General features: G+C 35.8%; 1 protein-coding gene across 1 annotated transcript; it reads left to right on the top strand.

Annotated features, from left to right (window-relative positions):
* The first annotated feature begins 519 nt into the window (after positions 1–519).
* LOC108457641 (ABC transporter G family member 5) lies at positions 520–2778 on the top strand. The gene has a single exon (XM_017756698.2). It carries the CDS (start codon positions 673–675, stop codon positions 2599–2601), a length of 1929 nt encoding a protein of 642 aa, XP_017612187.1. The 5' UTR covers positions 520–672; the 3' UTR covers positions 2602–2778.
* Positions 2779–19814: the final 17036 nt, after the last annotated feature.

The raw sequence follows: 19814 nt of genomic DNA on the forward strand, positions 1-19814 counted from the left end.
TGGAATGATAAAAAATCAATCATTTTGTTCCTTTTCTAATACACAAGGATTGAAATGTACTTTGCATTCTAGTATAGGGATCTATACAATATTTTCCCCATATTTTTATCATATTAAAATTACATGTGATGTAACTTTTAGTCTATGAACTTTACAATTATGTCTACTTCAGTATATGTAATTTTAGTCTATTTTGGTACATGAACATGGTAACTGGGTCTATTCTTGTATCCAAACTTCACAAAAGTAAAAGTTCAATGATATGATATTATAAAATTATGTTATGTTATTACTTAAAGATTTAAAAATATAGATAAAATTTTAATGAAATCCAAATTTAAGTACTAAAATGAATATAATTGCAATATTCAGATACCAAAATAGGAAAAAATAATTTGAAGGCTAAAAGTTATATTATGTCCAAAATTATTGTCGTAAAAAGAGTGGATGATATTGCCAGACAAGTCTAGTTTCACTGTTGTTAAGTAAATTGAGACCATAACCTTTGGATTATAAAAAGAAACTCTGAAATTAATAATAATAAAAAAGAGAGAATATTTTAGTACTTATTTCAGTACAAGTTGAAATAGACAAAGCTGTGGTAGTAAACTAAAAAGAGCGAAAGAAAGAAAGAAAGAAAGAAAAAACAAAAAGCAGGTAGAGCTTTCTTCAATGAAGAAACAAGGCTGTGAGATTGAAGCTGTTGGCATCAATTACAAGATCTATAGACAAAAGAGACAGAACCCTTTTAAAATCTTCAAAAAAAACCAGCAAGAAGTGGTTGATCAAGAACTAAAACAACAAGAGCCATCATCCCAGTTTCAAGATGCATGTCCTGGGATCCGACATGTCCTAAAGGATGTAAACTGCAAAGCCAAACCATGGGAAATCCTCGCCATTGTTGGTCCAAGTGGAGCAGGGAAATCTTCCTTGCTTGAAATCCTTGCTGGGAAATTCACCCCACAAAGTGGTTCTATTTTCGTCAACCAAAGCCCCATTGATAAAGCTCAGTTCAGGAAAATCTCTGGCTATGTTACCCAAACTGACAATCTTTTTCCCCTCCTTACAGTTGAAGAAACCCTCATGTTTAGTGCCAAGTTACGTTTAAGGCTTCCTCAAGCTCAGTTGAGTAGTAGGGTTAAGTCCTTGATCCAGGAACTTGGACTAGAGCATGTAGCCATGGCTCGAGTTGGTGATGATCGGGTTCGTGGGATATCTGGTGGTGAAAGACGACGGGTTTCTATAGGTGTAGATGTGATTCATGATCCCAAAGTGTTGATTCTTGATGAACCAACTTCAGGTCTTGATAGTACGTCTGCACTTCAAATTATCGATATGCTCAAGGTCATGGCTGAAACCAGGGGAAGAACGATAATTCTCAGTATTCACCAGCCTGGTTTTCGGATTGTTAAGTTATTCAGTTCGATGCTTTTGATGGCTGATGGCTCGATTTTACATCATGGAACAGTGGACCAGCTTGGTGCAAATTTGAGGGGAATGGGGTTACAGCTTCCGCTTCATGTCAATATCGTTGAATTTGCTATCGAGTCTATTGAAACCATTCAACAGCAACGAAAAGGACAGCTTCAAGTGCAAGAACAAGGATTTTCAGCCCCACCACAACAAAAGACAGGTGAAGAAGGTGAGAGCAGAAGTGGTAAGTTCACCCTTCAACAGCTTTTTCAACAATCCAAGGTCGTTGATGAAGAAACAATGAATGTTGGAATTGATTTCCCTAGAGATTTCGCCAATTCAAGGTTGAAAGAAACCATGATTCTCACCCATAGGTTCTCCAAAAACATATTCAGAACCAAGGAGTTGTTTGCTTGTAGGACAATCCAAATGCTGATTTCAGGGCTTGTTTTAGGCTCTATCTTTCACAATGCCAAAGATGATCTCAGCGGAGCAGAAGAAAAAGTGGGTCTATTTGCATTTATATTAACATTCTTGCTTTCATGCACCACAGAAGCATTACCAATCTTTTTACAAGAAAGGGAGATTCTAATGAAAGAAACCTCGTGTGGAAGCTATAGAGTTTCATCCTACGCCATTGCTAACGGGCTTGTATATCTACCCTTACTATTCATCCTAGCCGTTTTATTCTCAACACCGTTGTACTGGTTGGTAGGACTAAACCCAAATTTCATGGCATTCGTGCACTTCCTGCTACTCATTTGGTTAATTCTCTACACAGCAAATTCAGTCGTAGTATGTTTCAGTGCTCTAGTACCAAACTTCATAGTCGGAAACTCAGTGATATCCGGCGTGATGGGGTCATTTTTTCTCTTCTCGGGATACTTCATATCAAAACATGGGATCCCAAAGTACTGGATTTTCATGCATTACATATCATTGTTCAAGTATCCATTCGAAGGGTTTCTAATAAACGAGTTCTCAAAATCAGGGAAGTGCCTGGAATACATGTTGGGAAGCTGTTTGGTGACGGGAGAGGCAGTGTTAAGAGAAGAAGGGTATGGGGAAGAAAGCAGGTGGAGGAATGTGCTGATAATGGTGTGCTTCATCTTGGTTTACAGGTTCGTTTCTTATGTCATTCTTAGATGTAGATGCTCACAGAGGGGTCTGAGGGCATCACTTTCATGACCTCTAATTAATTCTCTCTCACTCACGTGAATGTCGACAGCATGGTTCACGTGATTTTGGAACTACATAAGATAGAAACGCCAAAAGGACAAAAACAAAAATGTTTGTATTGTAATTTGTAATAGAATATTATTATAAGGAAAATAAATGTATTAATCTACCTGCAAATTGTTCTAACATGACCCCTCTCCTTGTCTTGTTATTCTCTTCTTTTATGAGGCTTGTTCATGGTATTCGTCTATTTATTTTACTTTTTTTTCAAGCCACGAAATATATAAACTTTCGTTGAATTTTGTTTTGTGAGATATGGGTTTTGTTTATTTTTATCTTATTTAGTTTTTTAGTAAAAAAAAATTCTGATTTTGGTGTGTTTTATATTAAAACTGTAATCTTTTTCATAAAATTCATGTTTGATGCAATACTAGAAGGATAAAAAATAAGTAAATATAAAGGTAAATTCATTGTAGAGTGACTTGTATTAGAAGTTAAATTGTATATTGTTTTTCTACTTAAAAATAAGTAAATTAATCTAGATCAAAGAGTAAATTGATTCTTTTTTTAAAAAATCATCATTTTATACTATTATGAAACCAGAAAATGATACTTAGTGTAATATGTGTACCTCATACTTATATACAAAGACTAATTTTAACCGTAGAAATAAAACAAAAAATTATTTTACTTTTTAATTTAACATATAGTGACTAATTTATTATTTTTAGTAAAATTGTGAAAATGCATTCTAATTCCAAATTGTATGACTTACCTTCAAGATAATTAGATTCTAGAAAAGGAAAAAAGTTACTTACTTTCTCATCTCTTTTTCTTGTGGCTAAAATATTTTGTTTGAATATGAAAATGTTTATCAGTTTAAACTTTCATTTTGTCAAAATTAATTATAGAATTTAATATTGTTGACCTAAATTTTATTTTACTTCAGATTAATCCTTGAATTTAATATTTCACGTTGAGGCCTAAACTTTTTTAAAGAAATATGAGAGTTTAATTTAGATAAAAAAAGTTTAAGTTCTAATATAGAAACAATTTCAAGTTTAATAATTAAATTGGATAAAAGAAGTTCAGCTCCAATATAAAAACAATTATCAAGTTCAGGAATCTCTCTTTAATTTGTAGTTTATAGTCTACTAGGAATTTGGAAACTTACAAGAGTTACTCGTTTTCGATAATTATTTTTATTTAAATAAATAGAAATATGGGATCACAATAATATTCTTAAAATAAAAAAATTGTGATATAAATCAAGTTCATGTGTAACAATCACTTCTAGGTTGTTCTAGGCTGTTCAAATGATTAACCGAATGAAACTAGTATTAACTGAACTTTTTAATATTTTAACTGTTAACCAAATTGAATTTTTTTTTTAAAAAAAATTTACCAAATCGAAAAGTTAACTAAAATTTTTATGTTTTTTTGTTAAAACAATTATAAAACATATCAATAAATAAATAAATAAATAAAACTACATATAATTTGTATTATTAATTATTAAGTTCGATTAATTCGATTAATTACTCAATTTCGAACCGGATTAACCAATAATTGAACTTCCAAAAAATCATTAATCAACCTTTGACTAAATTAGATCGATTAATCGAATTAAATCAATTCAATTGATTAATTCTATTTTAACCGAAATTTAAACACACCTAACCCCTAATCATTCCTGTACTTGCTTAGGGTAGAAATGTTCGTTTCTTGATAATTTATACATGTACATTAAATTTTGTTAATATGTACATTAAATTTTGTTAAAGCTTGCAGAAGTTCATTTAGAGCCTTACATGTTTGATGAGGGTATACTTTTTTTCTACCCAACTGGGGCTTCCAACTTAGGAGATCTTTTAGCTCAGGGACACAGAACATTAGTACAATCTTTAAATGCTACTTTTAGCTTCTGTTTTCTCGGCTTGATTGTCGAATGTGTTGGCCTGCTTCTGCTTCAGCTTTGGTGTCGACGGTTTGAACATCGGGCCGTCTTGTCTTCTGTTCTTCGTTAGCTTTGGGGTGGGCAATCTTGTCTACCTTTCTTCTTGTTTCGAGTATAAAAAAAAAACTGGTAGAATCTTATTTAAAGTTGTATTCCATCTTTAAGTAGCGAAATGATTAAACTCTTGGAGCACCGTTGGTTAAACTCTGATGAGAGGTGTAATATCCAGTAGGCACTTTCCATCTGTCATTACTAATCCAAAAATTGAAACCAACCAAAAGAGAGCAAGAACATAAGACCAAAACTAAGAAAGGACAATGATTACTCAACAGACAAAAGGTAAGTTGGTAGTTATGATAAAGGAGGATCCGTACACAAGAGATGGGTAGCCCCTCTGGTCATTGCTGCAGGGACAAATGTTTTTCCTTCTGTTTCTTTCTTCTTGTTCATATTATTGGAAAAGAATATAATGGATCCCAGAAACAGACAATGCAAGAAAGAAACAATTTCAAAATATGGCACCACCATTTTCAACAAATAAGCAAGGGTTGAGAGATGTGAATATATTTGCTCCTATGCCTACATTTTGGTCGTGTTTCACCATGGAATCAATTCGATAACCCATATAACTCAATCCAGCTTTCCACTTTATATTTCCCCAAGGCAATATTGGCACTTCAAATTCAACCAAATGATTGAAAGAGCCTAATTAGTACAATATTGAAAATTTACTTCTCAGCAAGTTCAATAAACTCGATAACAAAGTGTTCAACTATGGACTAAGGCAAAAGCCAGGCAGCGATGCCTCAAGAACTATGGGTTCCTAACCCTTCTCTTCCCACTACTCGCTTGAAATTTCTTCTAGATCAATCAAGTTTTATTCAACCAAAGAAGCAGTTTCTTGTCCAATTTTCATCACCATTTAATAATGAATGGTTTTGTTTGATGATAGGGGGAGCATGTGGGACAGGGATAAGTGTTAAAAGTAATATATTTTAATCTTATTTTTTTATGTCTTTTTTGGCGATCATGTGATGTTAATTATGAATTATATACTACTAATACTTGATATTCATATTTTGATGCTTAATAGAATACTTGGAAATAATAGGAGTGAAAAACGAGTGAAAATTAAAACAATGGAGCAGTCTGAAAGCTGAACACGGGCAAACCACATGGGCTTGTGTTTAGGGTGTGTCGTTTTCGAGAACCATTTGTGTAACACCCCAAACCCGGCCTAGACATTATGGCCGAATCCGGAAGTGTCACAAGGTAGGGTTTTGAAAATAGAGTCGCCTCGTCAAATCATTCACGTTTCATAATTCATATTCATTTATGTCAATTTTCGAAAGTGTTACTTAATCCATTTATTTGCCAAAACGTACGTAATCTGTAGCCAAAGTCTTAAAACCGTTATATATATTTTTAAAAAAAATGTAGTTCGTATTTTTAGAAAACCTTTGTTTTAGTAGAAACCATGGTTTTTAGACATCAAACGCAAATAAAGTAACGCAAATAAAGTAATAAAGCGAAAATCCAAATCCAAAAATAAACCAAGAAGTCCGGAGAGTCTAATTATTACAAAAATCCAGAAATAATCCTTAAATTAAATAAGAATCATAAACTTAATCAGTTTACGAACTCGTGGTCACCGAAAGGCTCTGTCGCAATGATCCGCTTAAGTCTGTGGATTACTTGAACAGAACAGACAAATAGATGTGAGTTTCCGTAAACTTAGTATGTAACCCAACAGAATGAAGCATGCAAACATACAGAGATCTCATATACAATCAGATACAGATTTGGGCTCTTGCCCATTTCAGATGCAGTCAACTGAATCAGATATACAGATCAGTTACACAGAATCCTACCATCCTCTACACACCATCTCCGACCATCCTAACACACCATGTGGGGTTAAAAACACCTACCCATCCCTACACAACATATTGTGCCATTACGACACATATCAGATAATATGTAGCCAAGCTGCTAGAATGTAGGTGAAGGCCACCTCTCAGTACACTTCCTCCACATATATCCAATCCCACCCCAAAATAGATATAGAAATAACAGATTAAACATGCTCAACATGCTTAAATACAGATAATAGATATACGTCTAACAGAATAATCGGACATGCATAACTGTATCATACTCAGAACAGAATATCAGACTATCAGATTCCATAATTTTTAGGGTGTGGTTAGCCCTTACTGACCCTACGGTAGGCCTACAGTTGATCAGAACCGTAACAGCCCGATTTTGGGTCTAGTCAGAACAGTGGTTTCGGGACCACAAATCTGACACAGTAAAATTTGTTTTTTTATCATATTTTTATGGTATACAATTTTGTGGAGTGATTTTGTGGAAATTTCATTCAAAATTTTGACTTTTGGGCACTCAATTTAGTTAAAAGGACTAAATTGTAAAAAGTGAAAAATTTGAGTTCTATAGGTTAAAGGTGTCCAATTGCTATGAAATTTTAAATTGGAGGTCCTTAAATGGTAATTAGACCATTGGTTAAGTTGGTGGACAAAAATGGACATGGTTAGGTATGTTTCTAAAGTTTTTCATTAAGGGCATTTTAGTAATTTGGTAATTAAAATGAATTAAAAAGAAAAAATCAAGCCAAAATTTGTCCATCTTCTTCCTCATGGATGAAATTAAAAAGGGGGAAGCCATAGCTTGGGTTTGGCCACTTCCAAGCTTGATTATAAGTTCGTTCTTGCCCCGTTTTTAATGCTCTTTACATTTTTGAAGTCGTTGTAACTTGATCTATCTATTTCTACCACCAATTTGAAGAGATGTCAGAGATGTCAAAGTATAAAATTTTACCCATGTTGAACATGTATGTATTTTGATGTTTGATGGTAGAAAATGCATGTTAGTTGTTTGTTAAACGACTTTTCTAAGTGATTTTTGGTAAAAATGCCAAAAAGGACATATTTGTAAAAGTTGTAAAGTGAGTAGTAAAAGTGCGAATAAATGAAAAATATGGGCTTTTATAAGCATGAAATAGGTTCGGCTAGGCTTGGGTTTTTAAGAAATTGAATCAAATTCATTTTACGAGCCTAGGGATTAAAATATAAAATGTTAAAAGTTTAGGGGTAAAATGTAATTTTTTCCATAGTGTGATTTTGGGCTAATTTGAATAGTATAGTGATTGAATAAGTTAAATGTGATATTATAGATCAAGAAAAATAAGATTCGGACCTAGAACGGGGGAAAAATAAGTATTTGATGATTCAGCCATTTTCGCCATTTTTATGCCGAGATAAGTTCGTATGTTTAATAAGCATTAAATTCTATGTGTATAAATGCTTGATTGATATAATTGTGGTAAATGCTATATTATTGAAATGAAATGTGAATGCTATTGAGTACGATACTACGAAAATGTCCGACAGAGATTCGATACAGTGAAAATCCCAGTTGAACATTAGAAATAGATAGGATACAAATGTCATGATATTAGGGTTACTGAGATTACATGTAAGACCATATCTGGGATATGGCACTCGGTACGGTACTGTATGTACGAGATTTTCTAGTATCTTTTAGTATTCTAAATGGTTCAACGGGAAATTCAACGAGTATGCCAAATAAGAGAAAGAGTATGTAAGTAATTACGAATCGGTACAGGTATGTACGTAAAGTTTATAAGCATTGACTTCATGAAATTGTGAGTTCATGATTTCCATGAGAATGATTTTGTGAAAACCTTGTGATTATTAGTCTATACTTGTGATGTATGAAATTCATGATAAATTCGATTGACGATTATGTGATTGGCTTTCGGGCCAAATTGAGTTATGATATAGCATGTTTTATTCATGCAAATTGTGATTTATCGAATATGAGAAAATGGGAAGATAAGAACTTAGGCAATTGAAAAATGTTAAAGTATATGCTTGAAATGTAAATACTCATAATTAATGTGCATGTTTACTATGAGGTTTAAAATGATTGTTATTTGCTGTAATATGTTACAAAAGAGAGAATATGGTTGTTAGACTAATGCTAAGATATGTTAAATTATGCTTATAAGTTGATAGAGTAAATATTATGATTGAATAAGAATTATAACTGTGAGGTTTATAGTAATTTGTATTATCTTGTGTTTAAATTGTTGGACTTGATAAAAGATTGGTAAGAGTTGCTTATTATTTTCGTACGGACTTACTAAGCTATATAATATAGCTTACCCCCTTCCTTTCCCATGTTTTATAGTGTTAACGAGCCAGCTCGGGTTAGAGATCACCGGAGATCCTATCACACTATCAAGCTATCATTTTGGGTATAAATGAATTCAAACATTTTGAGTCTAAGGCATGTATAGCGACTAGGTCAAATTGTTAAATGTTTCATGATTAATTTGGCCATATGTGTTGGCTTGTAATGGTTAATGCTTCATCTTATATATAGCCATGAATGATGGCTTATGCTAAGCATAAGTTTATTCATATGTTAATACCCTCTTGTGAATGTGAAATTAGTATGTTTTAATAGGATAAGTATGATGTTTTAAGCATGATAAATGAAGAATGACATGTTATTGTCTTGATTGTAGTTGTTTGGTTGCATTTACATGCTAGGACTTATGCCATGTGATGTTATGTAGATGTGTGCAAGTGAGGGTCACAAAATGACTTGATAACTAGCCTTGTTTTTGTCCACACGGGTAGATACACGGGCATGTGTCTAGGCCGTGTATAACACACGGTCTGCCCCACGAGCATGTGTTCTGGTCGTGTGTCCCCTGCACCTTAATTTTTGGAAAAACAGAATGTCCAGAAATGAGAACACGTGCAAAGACACGGGCGTGTGTCTCAGCCATATGTGCTACATGGCCTAGCACACGAGTGTGTGGCACGACTGTGTGACACAAGTCAGAGAGCACCCTAATTTGAACACGGTCTGAAGCATGGGCGTGTCCTAGGGTCACACGGGCGTGTGAGCCTTGTAACATGAAAAATTTGCTAAGTGTTGTAAAATTTTCTAAAGTTCTTGGTTTAGTTCCGAACCACTTCTAAAGCATGTTTTGGGGCCTCGTAGACTTGTCTTAGAGACGATATGAATGTGTGTGAAAAGTTTTAATTTGGATGGAAATTTAAGTCTCGATTTTGTATGATTGCTTGTGTATAAGTCCGGCAATGCCTTGTACCTTATTCCAACGTTGAATACGGGTAAAGGGTGTTTCAAGAACGACCCGTGCAACCTTAGAGAGAATTTTAGAAAAAATGGGCCCAAATACTCGTGCGAGCCCACACGCCCAGATTGGCCTTGCCCATGTAGCCTACATGGCCTGGCTAAACATCCACACGCTCGTGTGGTCCCACACACCCAGATTGGCTTTACCCGTGTGGCCTACACAGCCACACTCAAGACACCACACGGTCGTGTCTTATGCATGGCCATGCCTTCGTCGATCACATGACCGTGTCTCATACAGGGCTAGCTACACGGCCAGGCACACGCCTGCATGATGTCGACAGTAGGCAATTTTGGCTTTTGCGGAAACCTCATTTTTCGCTATTTGGGAACACACCTGTTACAGTTTTGATGAAAAATCCACTTCCGAGACCACCAGAACCTAAAATTGATCGATAAAACACCTTATTATCCGCTTAAACCGATACCAAAATGAACTACCACGAAATAGACAATCCTTTAAACTAGAAAAACCCTTACCTTCGAATGATCAATAGTGATTTGTACCACTATAACACCGATTGAGAGCCCCAACCTCTTAATCTCCTCTTAAACACAAAACAACTCCATTATTTATCGATTCTTTAACCCAAAATAGTTACCAAACTTATTGTACTTACCAAAAATGCACAAAGAACACTGAAAAATCAGAATATCGAGAGTTCTACCAACAAGGAAGCAACTAACGTCAAAATTTTTTGAAAGGGAGAGAGAACATAAATTTTGAAAAAAAAAAGAAACTGATAACCCCTAATATCCCAAATCCCCACTATTTCCTCAATATCAACCACTTCAAAATTTTAATTCCACTGAAATTCTATCACAAAATCGAGCAAAAATAATACCAACGCTCGCGTAGGGATTCGAATACAAGACCTCCAACACACCAACTCCCTTACCACTTCAACCAGCAGGCTCATTCTGATATGAATTGGCAGACAATTTTATATAAGCCCACTCAACAAGGGTAAGGCTAGAATTAGAAAAATAACAAAATTTAGCAAAGATGCAACTTGAACACAAGACCTCATACACACACCCAGAACACTTAACCACTAAAGTAAATACACAGTTGTGTCAGATATTTTTAGACACAAACATAAATTATTCAGGGCGTTACAGCTCTACCCCATAAAAGAAATTTTGACCTCGAAATTTACCTGATCAGAATAGATGAGGATACTGCTGACGCATCAAGCTCAGATTCCCACGTGGCTTCCTCAGTGCCATGATTCTGCCATAGAACCTTTACTAATGGTATGGACTTCCTCCTCAGAACTTCAATATTATGCTCCAGAATCTGGATCGACTCCTCCTCAAAAGTCAAATCCGGTCTAATGTTGGTCTCCTCAAGAGAAACAACGTGAGATAGATCAGACCAGTACCGCTTCAACATCGAGACATGAAAAGTATCGTAGATACGGTCCAACTCTAAAGGTAACTCCAACTGATAAGCGATCGGTCCCACACACTTTAGAATCCGATATGGCCCAATGAACCTAAAGCTCAGCTTGCCCTTATGACCGAATCTCAGAATGTTCTTCCATGGAGGGTTAAGAAAGACGAAATCCCCCACAGAATACTCAATATCTCTCCTTCTTAAATCTATATAAGAATTTTGTCTATCACAAGCCGCCTTCAGACGAACCCGAATCAGTCTAACTTTATCTTCAGTCTCAGAAACCAACTCAGGACCCAAAACCCAATGCTCACCCAACTCAGTCCAACATAACAGAGTACGACACTTACGACCATAAAAACCTCGTAAGGTTCTATTTGGATGCTAGCCTGGAAACTGTTATTGTAAGCGAACTCAGCTAGTGGCAAATAGTTCTTCCAACTACCTCTGAAATCTATTATACAGCTCGGAAGCATATCCTTCAGTATCTGGATCACCCTATTAGATTAACCATCGGTTTGATGATAGAACGCAGTACTGTAATCCAATCTCGAACCTAGAGCCTTGTGTAATTTCTTCTAGAATCAAGAAGTCAAGCGAGGATCTCTATCAAAAATAATCAAAATAGAAACCCCACGTAGTCTTACAATCTTACAGATATAGAGCTTCGCTAACTTCTACAAAGAGTAGCTCGTCCAAACCGGAATAAAATGAGTGGACTTGGTCAATCGATCCACGATGACTCAAATAGAATCATTCTTAATGGGTGTTTAGGGTAACCCACTAACGAAGTCCATCGTCACTCGTTCCTATTTTCATAAGGGGATTTTAACGGGTTGGAGCAAACCCGAAGGCAACTGATGCTCAGCCATAACTTACTGGCACGTCAGATATCGAGCAACAAAATCCGTAACCTCATGCTTCAAACCCAGCCACCAGTACAACTCACGAAGATCGCGATACATGTTATTACCACCAGGATGAATACCATAAGGACTACTATGTGCCTCACTCAGAATCAACTTCCTTAAATCTGACCTCCAAAACACAGAACACTATCATTATTCAACCAAAAAATTGAAGTACTGCCACTCTCAACCTGATGAAACTGCAAACCCAAAAACTCAGCTTCTAGCTACTTAACGTGAATCGAATTAATCCAAGTCGGCTTAACTTGTAACTCGGCTAACAGACTCCATCGTTAAACAGAATAAGGTGAATGAATATTGCTCTTAAATCAGTCATGGCTCTACGACTGAGAGCATCGGCCACTACATTGGCCTTACTAGGATGATACTTTATCGTGCAGTCATAATATTTGAGCAGCTTGATCCATCGGCACTGTCTAATATTCAACTCTTTCTGAGTAAGAAGGTACTTGAGGCTTTTATGATCAATGTAGATCATGCATCTCTCACCATACAGATAGTGCCTCCAAATTTTTAATGAGAAAACCATCGCAGCCAGTTTGAGATCATACGTCGGATAATTCTCTTCATGTGTCTTAAGCTGATGGGGATGCATAAACTATTACTTTACGGTCTTGCATCAATACACATCCCAAATTGATGTGCGATGCATCACCGTATACCATAAACTCTTTACTGGATTTAGGCTGTATCAGAATAGGAGCCTGAGTTAGAATAAATTTGAGCTTCTTAAAGCTCTATTGTTACGCATCAGTCCAAACAAAAGGAACACCCTTGCACAAAAGCTTAGTCAAAAGAGCTGCAATCAGAGAGAAGCCCTCGACAAACTGCCGATAATAACCCACTAGATCCAGAAAACTGCAGATTTTAGATACGTTCTTAGGTTGTTTCTACTCAAGCACCGCCTCAATCTTCCTCGGATCCTCTCAGTAGACATTACGTACCTTAGAAAAGTTACCTCTTGCAAACAGAACTCACACTTACTCAACTTAGAGTAGAGCTGCTTCTCTCAAAGTATTTGAAGCATTACTCTAAGATGTTTATCATGCTTATCCTCGGTCTTAGAGTAAACTAGAATATCGTCGATGAAAACCACGATGAACTGATCTAGATATGGCTGAAAGACTTGGTTCATCAGATCTATGAATACAGCCGAAGTATTCGTTAGACCAAAAGACATAATTAGGAATTCATAATGTCCTTAACGAGTTCTAAATGCAGTATTATGAACATCCATTTCCCTAAATCTCAGCTGATGATACCTAGAACGGAGATTAATCTTTGAAAACACTGAAGCCTCTCGAAACTGATCAAACAAATCATCGATCCTCGGAAGTGGATGCTTATTCTTTACTGTCAGTTTATTCAGTTGTCGATAATCAATAAACATCCTCATGGTGCCATATTTTTTCTTCACAAACAGAACCGATACTCTCCATGGAGACACACTAAGGTGGATGGAACCACGATCCAAAAGCTCTTGAAGTTGAGCCATAAGCTCTGTAAGCTCTTTTGGTGTCATACGGTATGAAGCGATAGATACGAAACTGTACCCAGTAGATGCTCAATACCGAGCTCAACTTCGCTATTTAGAGGTAAACCCGGTAACTCCTCAAGAAAGAAATTTGAAAAATCCCTTACTATTTTGGTATCCCAGATAGAAGAGTCTCCAAAAACAGAAACACTAACGTAAGCCAGATACGCCTTACACCCTTTTCGAACTAGTTTTTCAACCACAAGAGCGGAGATTACATTGGACAGATAATCTCGATGCTCACCAATCACATCCACTTTCTTATCATTCTCATTCCTTAGAATGACCCTCTTAGTTGCGCAATCCAAACTGTTGCGCAATCCAAACTGACTCGGTACTTAACCAACCAACTCATACCCAAGATCAGATCAAACTCCCTTAACGGTAACTCCATCAGATTTTCCAGAAAAATAACCCCTTGCACCTCTAACAGAACATCCCTATACAGTTTACTATCTCGAATAGACTGTCTGAACGGACTCAGTACAGTGATCTCACTAGAAGTCTCTCAACAAGAATCCCTAGGTTTTCAGAAATGGAACTAGCTACGTAGGAGTGTGTAGAACCGATGTCTATTAGAGCAGTATAAGGTACATCAAAAATAAAGAATGTACCAGTGCAGGTTGCCTCGCCTTTGTCTGACTAGCATCTCTGCCTGGTGCTCTCTGTCTACGGCCGTACCATTACCACCCTGGCTAGTCCACAGTAGGAGTGTGCAAAATTTGGGTAAAATCGAAAAAAATTTGGTTAACCGATCGAATTCGGTTAATCGGTCGGTAAACCAAATTAATTTGGTCGGGGGTCGGTTAATAATTTTTTGAGTTTTTCTTTAACAGTTAATTCAGTTCGAAACAGATCGGTTAACCGAATTTTTTCGGTTTAACCGAAAAAATTAATAAATAAAATTATAATATATAAATGGCCCACTATTCACTCAAACCCAATCCAACATAAACCCAAATACCCAATCTAATATATATTAACCTAAGTACCCAACCCAACCCAATCATAAAAATTAAAAAAAAAATAATAAATAAAAATAAAAATAAAAATAAAAATAAAAATAAAAATTTAAAACTAAAAATAAAAATAAAAAACTTATAATTTTATACAAATAATTTGGTTAATTCGGTTAATTCGGTTAATTCGGTTAATTTGGGTAATTCGGGTAATTCAGGTAATTCTTTTAATTCGATTAATTAGGTTAATTCGGTTAATTTTATACTTATTTTAACCAAAAATTAATAAACATATAATTTTCGGTTCGGTTAATTTTTTTGAAAAAATTTCAGTTCGATTAATAGTTAAAAATTTTGAAAGGTCGATTAATTCGGTTAATGTTATTTTGGGTTGGTTAACCGATCGGTTAATTGATTGAACATCTCTAGTTCACAACCCTTAGGTGGCTGCTAAGCCACTCTCAGAGGCTGTACAGTACTTGGTCCCGAAGCTTGCATCTGATCTGCCCGCTGTAGGCACTCTCTAATACGGTGCTCTAAAGACCCACACCTCAAACAAGCTCCTATCCTCCTCCAACACTCTCCCGGATGGCACTTACCACAATCTTTACAAGGCTGAATCCCAGCAGGAGCCATAAGAATCCTCACTCTAACCAACACATCAAGTCCGACCTTTTTCTTAGGCCTCTAAATTGAACTAGAGGGCTCCGAATCCATCTTATTCTTACCTCTCTCTCGGTCCTTATTTTGGCGCTTCACACGTTTAACTTCCTCGGCGATCTTCACATTCTCCACAAGAACAGAAAACTCGCGCTCCCTCTGCTAAACAATCAGAATCCTCAAACTATGCTTTAGATCATCATCAAAGCGGACGTACTTCTCATACTTAGACACCATCATGCCTCGAGTGTAACAGCTTAACTTCAGAAGGTTGGCATCATACTCGGCCACAGATCTATCACCTTGCGTAAGATTCATGAACTCACACCTACGACCATCTACATAGCTTGCCTCCACATACTTCCATTGGAAAGCAGTCTTAAAGAAGTTCCAATTCAGATGATTAGGCTAAGTACCCTTCTTAACCGATAACAAACACTGAAATGCCTCGTTATGAAGCAAAGAGACTGTTCCCTTAAGTTTCTGCTCAGGTGTACAATCTATATTGTTTATAATCCTCTCGGTGGCCTCCAACCAATACTCGGCTACAATAGGGGAGACTCTAGTAATGCTCCTAAACAGCTCAGCACCATTGGATCGGAGTTGTTCAGTTACTGACCCACAGCCCCCAAATCCAGAATGCAGTCTAGTGACTCTCTCCAATATCCTCAACATAGCTTGGGACAGTACGTCATCCCCAGTCGAACGGCTTTGAGACCCAGTTTCAGTAGCAGGCGACACCTGTGTCTTACTCGTATCTAAGTTTGACATACAGCCTAGAAAGGAAGACTCAGCTCGAGCCCCTCTACGGCCTCTACTACGGCCATAAATACCAAGTCCGTGAATTCCACGAATGCTCATTGTGTATTTCAAATTTTATCTACATTACAAAGTTTTATGCATCAATTCCAGTATTTATTAGCAAATATTTTATGCATAGATTATTAGAAGTTCAAAGATGTTTTCACAAGTTCTGTCTCTAACTATTTCAGTACAGTTTTAGAAAGTACTATTTATAGTGTTTTCAGAATATACTATCTAAGTTCAGAAATACTTACAGGATCAGCGCCGAAGACTCGGTGTATCACATATTTCCTCAAATTATCCAAATTATTTGAAAACCAATCATTTTTAAAACACAATTTTAGAACCTAAAATTTACAGCCCGAGTTTTGCAGCCTGGCTCTGATACCACTAAATGTAACACCCCAAACTCGGCCTAGACGTTATGGCCGAATCTGGAAGTGTCACAAGGTAGGGTTTTGAAAATAGAGTCATCTCGTCAAATCATTCACGTTTCATAATTCATATTCATTTATGCCAATTTTCAAAAGTGTTACTTAATCCATTTATTTGCCAAAATGTAATTTCCGACGGAAGTCTTAAAACCGTTATATTTTTTTAAAAAATATAATTTGTATTTTTAGAAAACCCTTGTTTTAGTAAAAACCATGGTTTTTAAACATCAGACGCAAATAAAGTACTAAAACGAAAATCCAAATCTAAAAATCAACCAAGAGGTCTGGAGAGTCCAATTATTACAAAATTTCAGAAATAATCCTTAAAATAAAATAAAAACCATAAACTTTATCAATTTACGAACTCGTGGTCACCGAGAGGCTCTGTCACAGTGATTTACTTAAGTCTGTGGATTATTTGAACAGAACAGATAAACAGGTGTGAGTTTTCGTAAACTCAGTGTGTAACCCAACAGAATTAAGCATGCAAACATACAAAGATCTCATATACAATCAAATACAGATTCGGGCTCTTGCCCATTTCAGATGTAGTAAACAGAATTAGATATACAGATCAGTTATACAAAATCCTACCCCCATCCTCTACACATCATCTCTAACGATCCCAACACACCATATGGGGTTAATAATACCCATCCATCCCTACACACCATATTGTACACTTCCTCCACATATATCCAATCCCACCCCAAAATAGATACAGAATTAACGGATTAAACAAGCTCAACATGCTTAAATACAGATAACAGATATACGTCTAACAAAATAATCGAACATGTATAACTGTATCATACTCAGAACAGAATATCAGACTATCAGATTCCATAGTTTTAGGGTTTGGTTAGCCGACCTTATAGTAGGCCCATAGTCGATCGAAACGACCCGTGCGGCCCTAAGAGAAATTTTTTAAAAAATGGGCCTACACGCCTGTGTGGCCCACCCGCCTAGATTGGCCTAGCCCGTGTGGCCCACACGACTACACTCAAGCCCCTACACGGTCGTGTCTTGCTTATGGCTATACCTTCATTGATCATACGGCCGTGTCTTTCGTACACGGCCAGCCACACGGCTAGGCACACGACCGTGTGGCGTCAATAGTAGGCAATTTTAACTTTCGCTGAAACCTTATTTTTTATTATTTGGGAATACACCTGTTACAGTCTTGATTCAAAATCCACTTTCAAGACCACCAGAACCTAAAATTGATCGATAAAACACTGAATTAGCCGCTTAAACTGATACCAAAACGAATTACCATGAAACATACAATCCTTTAAACTATAAAAACCCTTACATTCGAATGAATAACAGTGATTCGTACCACTACAGCACCGATTGGAAGCCTCAACCTTTTAATCTCCTCTAAACACAAACCAACTCCATTATTCATCGATTCATTAACCCAAAATAGTTACCACACTTACCGTACTTACCAAAAACGTACACAGAACACCGACGAACCAAGAAATCGAGAGTTCCACCAACAGAGAAGCAACTGACGTCAAAAAATTTTTAGAGGGAGAGAGAAGAAAAATTTTGAAAAAAAAACAAATAGTTACTGACAACCCCTAATATCCCAACTCCCCACTATTTCCTCAATCTCAACCACTTCAGAATTTTAATTCCACCGAAATTCTATCACAAAAACCGAGCAAAAATAATACCCAAACTCGCATAGGGATTCAAACACAAGACCTCCAACATACCAACACCCTTATCACTCGAACCAGCAGGCTCATTCTAATATGAATTAGTAGACAATTCTAAATAAGCCTACTCAACAAGTGTAAGGCTAGAATTAGAAAAATAACAAAATTTAGCAAAGATGGGACTTGAACCCAAGACCTCATACACACAATTGTGTCAAATATTTACATATACAGCAATAAATTATTCAGGGCATTACAATGTGCGCTAACAATTGGAATTTCTGATTTTTAAGTTTTTTTTGACACTTTAACAAGACATAAATAAGGAAATAAAGAAAAAAAAACATAAGCAATCGTCAAAGGATAACACAAAGATTACAAAAAAAAAAAAGGTCATTGAAGTGAATTCCCAAACAATTCTCCATCAAGATTCAAGATTCAAGATTCCAAACTGATTTCCAAGGGGGTTATCATGGATTTCTTTTATTTTAGTGGTCTTATTGTATTTTTTGTGTTTATTCTTGCAAGAATGAACTAAATCTCTTAATACCTACGAGAGATGAACCTTAAGATGGATTCTATTGTTTGATTTCTAGTTTCATGCAATTAAACCTTAGTTTCTTTGTTTTCAATTATGAATACTTAATTACTCTTGAGTTGATAATTCTAGAGTGTTGATCCATGTTTGATGTACTTAAGAAGATTAGAACTTGCATAATTGAATGAAGTTGCATGCAATCCTAAAAATAAGAAGACATAAATCTACCGGATTAGAGTCAAATCTAATAGGGGATTCATAGAGCGAATTAATACAATAATAGGGGTTTAAATTAGAAAGAAATTTCAATTAATCAAACCTAGTATTAGTTGCTCTTATGCTCGAAAGAGATAATAGCATAAATTAGAGATTTCTACAAATCAAAGAATTAAAATAAAAGTTAAAAATTATAAATGAAATCTATATGGATTCTTACCTAGGTATTTTTGTCACTTGATTGATATTCGACCGTTTTTGTGTTTTATTCTTTGATGCAATCATTAGTTAATTTAGATAGTTTATTTTAAATTTTAATTGATCATTTAAATTGTTAGATTAAATAATAAAAAAGTGATGATTACTAATAATTGTAGTCCCCGACAGAACGATATTTATGTTCACCATATATAACCATACTATTAATTAAGAAAAGCAAAAATATTTAACTTCTCTATTCGGGGGAAAATGCTTTTAAAAAGCTAAAAATTTCCCTCAAAAGTTGTTTATTTAGCATTCCTTTTATTTCAAAAGTATTTTTAAAAGGTACTACTAAACACAACTTAAGAAGACGTGAGTTGGCTGTCGATGGTACCTGCCCTAGGCTGAATGAAACAGTAAATAACTTGTTCCCTAGTTGTTCGTTTGCTCGTGCGGTGTGGTTTGGATGTAATCCATCCTTGAGATACGAAGCCTCCGACGAATTTAACTGTATTGATTCGGTCCAACCACAATTGCTGCCACCAGTTTTGTAAGGTAAATGAAGCACAACTTCATTACACCACATTTGCTGTTGTTTTGTGGCTCATTTGGAAATAGAGGAACAATAGAATATTTAAGGACCAGAAAGCTAGTCCAGGTCAACCGGTACGCATATTCTATTGTGCATTGGCAACCACCTTTGGCGA

Source organism: Gossypium arboreum, chromosome 4 (assembly GCF_025698485.1).
Source record: "Gossypium arboreum isolate Shixiya-1 chromosome 4, ASM2569848v2, whole genome shotgun sequence".
NCBI classification, from domain to species: Eukaryota; Viridiplantae; Streptophyta; class Magnoliopsida; order Malvales; family Malvaceae; genus Gossypium; species Gossypium arboreum.